General features: G+C 40.5%; 1 protein-coding gene across 1 annotated transcript; it reads left to right on the plus strand.

Moving 5' to 3' along the window:
• The first annotated feature begins 371 nt into the window (after positions 1–371).
• Positions 372–9,576, plus strand: LOC123147607 (DNA-directed RNA polymerases IV and V subunit 2). Its single transcript, XM_044566870.1, has 8 exons — positions 372–672; positions 1,517–2,140; positions 2,681–2,890; positions 3,859–4,730; positions 4,825–5,116; positions 5,431–6,354; positions 8,417–8,688; positions 8,901–9,576. The coding sequence occupies exons 2-8, from the start codon at positions 1,535–1,537 to the stop codon at positions 9,400–9,402; spliced, it is 3,678 nt and encodes a 1,225-aa protein (XP_044422805.1). The 5' UTR covers positions 372–672; positions 1,517–1,534; the 3' UTR covers positions 9,403–9,576.
• Positions 9,577–11,498: the final 1,922 nt, after the last annotated feature.

Genomic DNA, 11,498 nt, shown 5'->3' on the forward strand with positions numbered 1-11,498 from the left:
TGTATTTTTTACTCCACTTCATAATTTATCTTAAAAATTTTATATGTACACTTTTCACCGAACGAAGGAAGTGGCTGCTAACAATGCGTGATTTACATAACTTTTGTGACAGGTATCATAAGAGAAAATGACATCGGTGGGACAGCACGGACCAGCGGCCGCCCGTGGCCGCACTCGCCGTCTGCTCCCATCCCCCCCAACATCGGAGAGCCAAGTCGTAGAACCACCCATCCGTCGACCCGTTGCAGATCGGAAGGTAATGGACCCCGGCGCCTCCGGTCATCACACCGACAGATGGGACCGGCACCCAGCAGTCAAATCGACAGACAGAGGGGAAGGACGAGCGGAGCAAAAACCCCAGCCCCAATCCCAACAACCGGAGGCGCGCTCCCAGTCCCACTCCCCGCTGTGCCGATCCTGCTGCACTGCACGGCAGGATCCTTCCTCCATAAGGCGAAGCCGAAGGGGGAGGCGCCTCACACTCCCTTCCCTCCTCTGTCCTCGCTTCGTCCTCACCACCTCCTCGGTCGCGTCGCTCTCACGCTATCTTCCTGACTGGCTGCCTAAAACCCCAACCTTCCAAATCCAGAAAAAAAAGCCCCAACCTCGACCACAACGTCGTAGGGTTTCCCTCGCCCCCGGCGGCGGCGCTCGGCGATCGCCGGCGCGCAGGTAGTCCCGCCGTCCCCCGGCCCATATCCCCCATTTCCCTGCTTTTGTCTCTTGTTTTGTTTCTCGACGCCGCCGTCGCGGGGGTTTTCTCGCCGCGTCTCGGGGTGCAATGCCGCCTCTGCTCTGCTCTGCTCTGCTCGCGGCTGCGCTGTGGTTGGTTTCCGCGTGTTTGATCGTTCGTTCGTTTGGGCGCGGCCCGAGCTTGTGCTCTTCCGGGGAAAAAAAAGAGAGAGCTTGTTGCGCGGCACGAGCGAGGGTTTTTGGAGGGAGCCCGTGGCCTCGCCGCGCGCAGGGGCCGCTGGTGCTCTGCTTTTCGTTTATATACACCCTTCGGTGGTTTGTGCCCTGCGCGATGCGGCGAGTTGAGCGCCGCGCTTTGCGACGCTGGGGTTATGTTAGTGCGGAGGGATCCTTGTCTTGATCTGCGTCAAGTGGTGGATTTCTCCATCTGCTGCCATTGGCTTGCGACATGTGGCCGATTGGACACAAAAGTTCTCTTGAAATTGACGTTTTGTTAGATTGCTGCGCTGCTCAAGTGGCCAGTTTACGCGAAATGGCTGTCTGACGCATGTTGTATCTGCACTATTTTTTTTATGTTATTTTGTTACTGTCTAGGAAATTGTTGGTGGTTCTGGTATTCAGTGACCAATGTCTTGTCTTGTGGAGCTATCTCTGCATGTCTTCTGTTGACTCGTCCTTTAATTGCAGCCAGATTGCATAATGTATGACTTCGTTGCAATGTTCCTCTTCTCTTGTTTATTCAGAGAAGGGGCTTTTGTTGACATGTGTTCCTTTTCTTTCTCTCCCGTGAAAACTGATAAAAATCCTTGTTGACCTTTGGCAGCTACCCGGTGGTTCAGCGATGGAAGAGCCGGAAACGAACCTCGATCAGCAGTCACCAAATGGACCAGATACTGAGATCGATGTCACGGATTTCATGGTTTTGGATTGCGACGAGGAAGGCAGGTTTTATGTAAAACAGGATGCAAAAGGGGAGCAGCAACCATCTGGAGGGCTGTCTCCTATGGATGTGGATTTGAAAGGAATACCTTCTATGGTAGATGAAGGGAAACTGAAGTCTTCTTCAGACCCAAGTGCGCAAGTACCAATTGACTTCAATATTGAAAGCCTGGAGAAGTTTTGTAAAGAAGCGGCACGATCATTCTTCACTGAAAAAGGACTCATCAGCCATCAGATAAACTCATACAATGATTTTATCTCCCATGGGCTACAAGAGCTCGTTGATTCTCTAGGGGAAATAACTGTTGATCCTGATTATGATCCTTCAAAGAGTGTAGGTGACTGGAGACATGCAACCGTTAAGTTTGGCAGAGTGGAGCTTGAGAAGCCGACGTTTTGGGCTGACAACAGTGAGCTCGATGAGCAGAAACTCAGACTGAAGCCTGTACATGCTCGCCTTCAGAACATGACATATTCTTCTAAGATGAATGTAGAAATGACTGTTCAGGTCAGGATGCTCCCTACTCCTTACACAATGGACAACTATACTGTATTTGGTACAAGTAACTGTGCTATATATACAAGAAAAGGAAATGATAGATTAAGTCATGCCTTTATAGGGAATTTAAAATTGATGTCAACCCTTTTGGATACTATTTTCTACTTTAGAAGTATCACAGAAGTTAATGCTTAATGGGTTTTAACTTCTTGTGATGAAACTGATGTTTACTTGTTGTGTTGAGCGTCATATGACACCTTATCCATGTCTCTTGTATTTTTTTTTCTCTTACTGTGCATGCAATGCTCTTGTAAGTTTGCATTACATGTGTTGATTACGCTCTTTCTCAGCACTCTAACATTGATCTTGACATGTCCCACCTTAGCAAAACCACACAATTGTTTTCCTCTACTAATAAGTGGATGTGAGTTAAAGTTATTCTCCTGTTTGTAGTCAATATATCATGCTGAATTTTGTGTAATCGAGAATCTGAGATCTTGTTATATGTTGTTCCATCTGATGTATTAGTGTTTTCACTGTATGTATTAGGTTTATTCACTCAATCAAAGCGACAAATCAAAAACTGGGAAGGATCCATATATCCAGAAGAAACTTATATTGTCTCCGGAAACTAAATGGGTCACCATCGGCAGGTTACCTGTCATGGTGAAGTCAAGTTTGTGCTGGCTGTATGAACTTCAGGAAACTGAATGCCAGTTTGATTATGGTGGATACTTTCTGATCAAGGGAACGGAAAAGGTATTGCCTTACATGATGTATCCTATTAATTCTGTTTTGAACATGTTTCCACAATAATCATTGCATCTTCACATTGTATTGCACATTTTATATCCTTTAAAGGAGCTGCAACTCTATGCTATTTTTAAATTTGAATGGAAATATCTCGTTTCAGATATCCGATGACATTTATTTAGTAGAACATCTGAAAAGGCATGCAAGAGAGGAATCCTGCTACTGCCATACATATATATGAATTTAGCAAAATCTATCTTGACTTGTGATGTACTTTTAAGAACGTAACCATAGTTAAACTGGAACTTTATGAATTACTAGCAAGGAACCTGTGTGTTGCTACGGAAAAAATAATTCATATTGCATATTTACAAGACTAACTAATTCTAAGTACTGCTCGGTGCTCGGCGTGCCTGCAAGCTTTATATAGATTGGATTGTTTTTGGCAAAACAGAATTCACTGGATGGTGAGCAATCCGATCTCAATCTTTGTTGGAAGCAAACCCAACAGTTGGTATACTAGAACCCCAGGGGAAACAGACCATAACCACAACTTGTTTTTTTATAGGTGTAAGGAAATTGATTGTCCTACTTAGATCTGTTATGCAATGTTTTAATACAAACCTGTTCGAATAACTCACTTGAATTATAGTGTAATTTTGGTGAAGAAATTTTCAGTTGCTGAACTGCCCTTGCCCACAATTCTTCAGACTTAATCTCTTCTGGAATGGCTTTGAGGAAGTCTATTGCTAGGAAATATGCAACTTGTATTTCCTGGGGCCAGTATATACATACATACAATTTACAGGTGCTAAATATGCAGAAAGCCCCATATACTATAGGGGGGCTATACAGGCTACACAGAAACATAATATAACTCTTAACATCAATTACTTATGCCATGTAGAAATGTTGTCTTTGTACCACATCTGGGTTTTTAACCTCAGATGTTTTAATTGCTTTCAACTCTGTAGGCATTTATTGCTGAAGAAGGGAGATGCTTATCCAGGATTTGGGTCACTAACTCCCCGAGTTGGGATGCTTCTTACTTGTCTCAAATAAGACGAGAAAAGATATATGTTAAACTTGTTCCGTCTAAAGAGAATGATGGTTTCCATAAAGTCATTAATCTCTCCTTCTTGGGTGCGACTATGCCAATATGGATAATGTTTTTTGCACTAGGTGTATCAACAGATAAGGAAGCTTTTGATATGATTGACATACAAGATTGTGATGCTTCTTTGGTCAACATATTATCAGCAACTATAAGACAATCTCATGAACAATGTGAAGGCTTCCGCGGAGGAGGTAGAGCTCGTCAATATGTTGATGAGTATATAAGGAAAACGAAGTTCCCGCCAGAAGAATCCTTCGATGGGTATGTTGGTAGGTATCTGTTTCCTGAAGTCAGTGACAATAGGTGCAAAGCACTTTTCTTGGGTTACATGATAAAATGCCTGCTAATGGCCTACTGTGGCCGTCGGAAATGTGATAATAAGGATGATTTCCGTAACAAGAGGCTAGATCTAGCATGTCAGCTGCTCCGTAGAGAACTTTGGGGTCATCTTAGGCATGCAGCGAGACGTATGGTCAAGGTAATGCAGAAGCATTTGAGTGGTGATGGTGACTTACAAGTTCTCGATCATTATGTTGATGCCTCAATTATTACCAATGGTCTGAACCGTGCCTTCTCCACCGGTTCCTGGTGCCACCCATATAAATATGGAAGGTGCTCAGGGATTGTTGCAACCCTTAGAAGAACAAATCCGCTTCAAATGATGTCGGACATGAGAAAGACAAGACAATTGTCTGCATACTGGGGAAGTGCTGGAGATGCTAGATATCCGTAAGTTGTTCCCTTTTTACGCATAGTGGTTCATGTACATTTCTATGCTTTCTAAATATCATATTGTGAACTGACATGGAAAATATTTCTGTAGGAATCCCTCCTACTGGGGTAAATTATGTTTCATGTCCACTCCTGATGGTGAAAAATGTGGATTTGTGAAGAACCTAGCTGCCAGTGCTGTGGTTAGCTCTGTGATGAGGAAGCCTTTAATTGACTTATTTGTCTCTTGTGGAATGAAGAAACTAGATGAAGTTCTTGTACAAGATATTGGCGGTACAGAAAAGATCTTCTTGAATGGAGATTTGGTTGGTGTGAGTGCATACCCAGGCAAATTTGTTACGAATCTAAGAAATATGAGACGCAGCAAGCAAATTGATCCACAGGTTTGCAGTTTGCCTATTTCCTGATTCTGTTTAATTGCCCAATTTTCACCTTGGATCATGTTTGTTAGTTTTTATACCTGAAGTCCATTTGCCCTTTTGTGCAAATTGAAATACTTCTCATGATTTATTTACGTTGTCCATTTTGTGCATGATTATTAGTTTCTTACCAAATCTTGGTAATCCGAGCTCAGGCATTGTGTATTTGAGATATATCATTGTTGCGCCATATTTTGCCACAAGCATGAGAATAATGTAAGAACACATATGTACCACAAGATAACATGGTTCTTGTTTCCATGTGTAACTTTATTTAGGTGGAAATCAAAAGGGACAAGCTACATAAAGAAGTTCATGTCTTTTCTGATGCGGGGAGAATTCTAAGACCACTTCTTATAGTTGAAAATCTTAAAAGCATCGCTAAACCGAATGGTGGATCATACTCGTTTCAGCAACTTATGGACCAAAATATAATTGAACTGATTGGTGCTGAAGAGGAGGAGGATATCCAATGTGCTTGTGGAATTAAGGATCTCTTTTCAGGGGACCAAAAAGAGGGTCTTTTGTACTATAGCCATTGTGAGCTCGACCCTTCTTTCTTGCTAGGGTTGAGCTGTGGTATCATTCCCTTTGTCAACCACAATGCTGCTAAGAGAGTTTTGATGCAAGCTGAAAAAATATCACAACAGGCTATTGGCTACTCGCCTACAAATTCTCAGTATAGAGTCGATACCCTTTTTCATCAAATGTACTATCCACAGAGACCCCTGTTCAAAACTGTATTATCTGACTGTCTTGGTAAGAGAGGCCTTACTAGACCAGAGTATTTCAATGGCCAAAATGCAATAGTTTCAGTCAACGTTCATCAGGGATTTAACCAAGAAGACTCCCTGGTATTTAATAGGGCTTCGTTAGAGCGTGGCATGTTCCGGACACTTCATTTCAAGAGCTACAAAGCACAGATAGAAAACAAAGAGGTGACCAGAAGACTCAAACACAGGGAAAAAATTGACTTTGGAAAAACCCAAAGCAAGAAAGGACGTGTTGACAGTCTGGATATCGATGGATTACCATATGTTGGAGCCAGTCTTCAAACTGGCGACATTGTCATTGGGAAGGTCTCAGAGTCTGGTGAAGATCATAGTAGGAAGCTTATGCATACTGAAAGAGGGATGGTGGACAAGGTTGTTCTTTCAGCTAATGATGATGGGAAGAACTCTGCAGTTGTTACTCTAAGACAGGTGAATAATATAATATTTACAGAAGTTATTCCGCATTTTATTTCATGATCCTTGTTTACATACTCTGGCATTAATAGACAGTTCTGCTTGGCATTATATCCAAAAGATCAAACTGAAATTCCTCATATGTTGTGTTTCTACAATGGAATTTTTACTATCAATATTTTCTTTTGTGTTGGACAAGTGACATATGCTCCTCCTAGATACTACTCTTTATTTATTTTTTAAAGTTGGAAAATTTATTTTCGAAGTTTCAAAAACAGTCTGAAAAATTCCCATGTACACATGTGGAAATACTCTACACATCTGCATGATTTCGTGGAAAGTGTTTTCATTCATGGGTGGGCAAGAACAAAGATAAGCTAACATAGTAAAGTACTCCCTCTGTAAACTAATCTAAAGATTTGAACTGCAAAAACGTCTTATATTAGTGTACATAGGTTGTACAAAATAAATATTTTCTATTTTAGACCACCTTTTTTTTTGTGCAGCCTGGAAATGAAGAGAAATCAGTTTTGCTTACCATATTGTATTTTGAAACATAAAAATACACTTTCCAAATAAATTAGAGTTCACTTGAGTTTGGGAGAAAAAAATCTTCACCTATCAAGGACTCCTATCTTTGTTAGACTAGTCACAATGGGAGTAACTTAAGTAGTAACATCACACATTTCAATACAAGATTGCTTATGTGGCAGCTAATTAATGAGGAGAGAGGGGTTTGTGGTAACTTAGCTAGTTACTGTAACATCACACATTTCAAGGCATAATGAGTCTATAGCCTAATAAATACACTATTTCATGATACTACTCATATGTTACTACCCACTATGGAGGTAGTAACATAGACTAGTAACATCATCAAGTTACTACTCTATGTTACTCCCCACTGTGAGCAGTCTTAGTCTAGTTTAAAAATAGCTAACCAGGCACCATATGTTTCCTTTGACTTTTCCCATCTTCGATCAGTTTTCCTTGTTGTCCGTGATGCCTTTCCATCAATTGTAACAACATATGCAGAAAATACAATGTGACTTCAACGACACATGCCTTCCCATTTTCGAAGTTTCAACATGATGTTGTGCACATGTTTGGTTTGGTTTGTCTCTCGTGAATTCACTCATGCTATTGATGTCAATAATTTGATGGGTGGCTTATGCTACAGGTATATTTTATATGATGTGATTGTTAATTAGTACATGACATATATTGGCATTCCCCCATGGAACAGTGATTAAACATCCATTCTAATAGTGTTTACCTTTCGACGACATGTTTGATTTTGCTCATCTGATGATGGTTATTATGTCCTCTGTTCCATAATGTAGTGCATATAGATTTTCTGAAAAGTCAAACTTAGCAAAATTTGACCAATTTAATGAAGAAAACTATCTATATATACAATACCAAACATATAAATACGAAAATTTAACTCACTATGTATCCAATGATATGCATTTGGTATTATAAATGTAAATATATTTCTCTCTAAACATGGTCAAAGTTTGACTATTGAAAAAATTTATACGCACTACATTATGGAATGGAGGGAGTATAATTTTAGGAGATGATACTGATAGATGGTCTACAATGTTTGCCTCTGTTATTTAGATTAGAGCCTTGAGCCTCTGAGATCACCTCAGCTGCCATTGTGTTATGAATCTTTGTTTTCTGTTTTCGTATTTCTGTTCTGTTCTAATATGGTAATACCTGCATATGAACCATATCAATATTTACTTTCGATGGTCCTGAACTCCTATATACTCCCTCCGCCCCTATTTACATGGCCTCACTGTTTTCCGTGTTTCGACTTTGACCATCAATAAAACCGATATAAGTATAAGCAATGTGTTATAAAACTTATACCATCAAACACTTTATCAAGAAAGAATTCAATGTTATAACTTTTGTCGCATATAGTCTATGTTTTATTGGAGATATTGATGGTCGAAGTTGAGCATTGGAATGTGTTGCACCATATAATTGTGCAGAGAGTAAAATTTGCCGCTTGATTGACATGTTGTTAAATTTAGTCATTTTATAAATCTGATACTTGCTGTAGGTTCGCCAACCTTGTGTTGGAGACAAGTTTGCCAGCATGCATGGCCAGAAAGGAGTTGTTGGTCTTTTGGATTCTCAAGAGAACTTCCCATTTACTTGCCAAGGAATAGTTCCAGATATCGTGATAAATCCACATGGCTTTCCAACTCGCCAAACTCCTGGTCAGCTGCTTGAGGCTGCATTGGGCAAGGGAATAGCACTTGGTGGGATGTCCAGATTTGCAACGCCATTTACCACTCCGTCTGTGGATGTGATCACGGAGCAATTGCACAAGTAAGTATGTAATGAGGAATTTGATTGTTTTCTTTAATTTTCTGTTGCGACCATGATTCTCTTCTTCCACACGCAAATTAACATACACGTCATGCAGAAGGCGAACCGCCCAGCAGAATAAGATGCAAATTTACATGCTCATGCCCACACGCTTACTATTTTGTGACTCTTGCTGATGCACTTTTGCCTTGTTTCATTGCACCACAATCCAGGGCTGGTTTTTCAAGGTGGGGAGGCGAGAGCGTTCTGAATGGCCACAACGGTGAAAGGATGAGGTCTTTGGTGTTCATGGGGCCAACCTACTATCAGAGGCTCACTCACATGGCCGAGGACAAGGTGAAGTTGCGCAACACCGGGCCGGTGCACCCGCTCACGAGGCAGCCAGTGGTGGACAGGAAGAGGTTCGGCGGTGTCAAGTTTGGGGAGATGGAGCGTGACTGCCTCCTCGCTCATGGCGCCACCGCCAACCTCCAAGAGCGGCTCTTCACGCTCAGCGACGTGTCGCAGCTGCACATCTGCCAGGTGTGTGAGCGGGTGGCGAACGTGGTCTTGAGGCCCGTCGAAGGGGGGAGGAAGGTCCGCGGCCCCTACTGCGGCTTCTGCAAGTCCGCGGAGAACATACTCCGGATCAAGGTGCCCTACGGTGCAAAGCTGCTCTACCAGGAGCTCTTCAGCATGGGGATCTGCCTCAAGTTCGAGACGGAGGCCAGTTAGAACCTGATCGCTCTCTTGAAAATGATGAACCTGCCCTATGCTGTGAAACCTAACACCGATTGGGCCTTCAACTTTCACAAGACTGTTTTTATTTAAGGCTGAACCTGCACTGTGCTGTCTAATTTGATGAAATTTCGAACCATTCTATGGATTGTTATATGGTTGGTATGCTTCTGTTATGATGTTCAGCGTTGCTCTGCTGCCACAAACAGGTGCTATGCTCATTTACCATTCTAGCCTTGTTACATCTCGAGGTTGCTATGCGCATTTACCATTGTAGCCTTGTTACATCTCGAGGTTGCAATCTGTGTGATAATAATCGTCACCTTTCTGAAGCACCCACTCATGCTCCACCTTGCCTTAATGGTGAGACCTCGGGCTGCAACTTCACAATGCATATGCCACATTTTCTGCCAGTTATTGCAGGATAATTGACACTTCTGTGTTTGCAAATACAAAAATTCCTCGCTAATGTGCTCGGTGCACACTGTTAAATTATCCTTTCAGAAACACACATACCTCCTTTAATTGAAATCCCCCTCTTGGGTCGCAGTTTCTCTTGGAGTAACAAAAGAGACCATCTGTCCTTGGAACGAAATAATAGTCTTTGTTCATTTTTCTTTTTTCAGTTTTCAGTTTTTTACTTTTTAAAAATAATTTGGGATTTCTAAAAAGTTGTGAATTGTGAAAACAATGTTCGTGAATTAAAAATATTTATGATTTGAAAAAAATGTTCAGAAAATGATACATGTCCACGGATTCAAAAAATGTTTGCGTATTCAAAAAATTCACAACTTTACAAAATATTCATGAATTTTTTAGAAAATATGTCAAATATTCAAAAAAATGTACGGAATTTCCAAAAAAAATGTTCATGAAATTCTAAAAAAAATTAACGAATTTGTGGAAAGTGTTAGCGAATTTACAAAATGTCAAGATTCCAAAAAAAGTAAATAAATTTGAAAAAATGTCCATGATTCCAAGAACTATTCACGGTTTCCAAAAATGTTCACAAATTTTTAAATGATGTTCAAGAATTTAAAGAATGTTCGTAATTTTAGAATAAAGTGAATATTTTTTGAATTCGATGAACAAATTTTGATTTCAAAAAATGTTCACCTGATTTGATTTTTTTTGAATTTCACAAATATGTTCACCAATTTGGAAAACAAATATATTCTCGGATTTCAGAAAATATTTGTGAAATTTGGAAGGAAAAAACCGAAAAAGAAATATGAGGAAAAAGAAAAAAGAAAAAGAAAAAAAATAAAAGATAACAAAAAAAGAAAAAGAAAAGGAAAAGGAAAAAAAATGTAAGAGATAAAAACAGCCTGGGAAGGTTCTAGAGCCTTCCCAAAACCGGACATGAGCTAATTGGGTTGGCCCATGTACGTGCGGGGGTGCCGGGGGGTAGGTGTGCAGTTGCTCAAGCTTGACCTACGCGCGGAATAGGAGAACTCTTTGTGAACATGGGCGCCCCTATATCTCGCCCTCAGCGAGTCTAACTTCAGACTCGCTGAAGGGGGCGAGCAAGGTGGGCCACCCATGCACGCGGGAGGGCAAAGCCTGTTTTTTTTTTTGTTTTCTGTTTATGTTTCTTTCCATTTTGTTTGTACTTTAAAGTATTCTACACACACATATATTTTGTTTTCCAAATTGCACTTGAAAAAGACACTCTATAAAAACATTTTTTAATGTTAAAAAAGCATTTGAAAAATGTTGAACAAGCATTCAAAAAATGTTGAACAAATATTTTAAAATTTTGGAACAAGTATTTGAAAATATACTGAACAAGTATTCTAAAATGTTAATTAAGCATTTGGAAAATGTTGAACAAGTATTTGAAAAACGTATATCAAGCATTCCGAAAATGTTGAACATGTATAGCAAAATTCACGGAGATGGAGCGTGACTGTGTCCTCGCTCATGTGGCTGATAACCCATAAGTATAGGGGATCGCAACAGTTTTCGAGCATAGAATATTCAACTCAAATTTATTAATTCGACACAAGGGGAGTCAAAAAATATTCTCAAGTATTAGCAGCTGAGTTGTCAATTCAACCACACCTGGAAACTTAATATCTGCAGCAAGGTAT

Source organism: Triticum aestivum, chromosome 7A, assembly GCF_018294505.1.
Source record: "Triticum aestivum cultivar Chinese Spring chromosome 7A, IWGSC CS RefSeq v2.1, whole genome shotgun sequence".
NCBI classification, from domain to species: Eukaryota; Viridiplantae; Streptophyta; class Magnoliopsida; order Poales; family Poaceae; genus Triticum; species Triticum aestivum.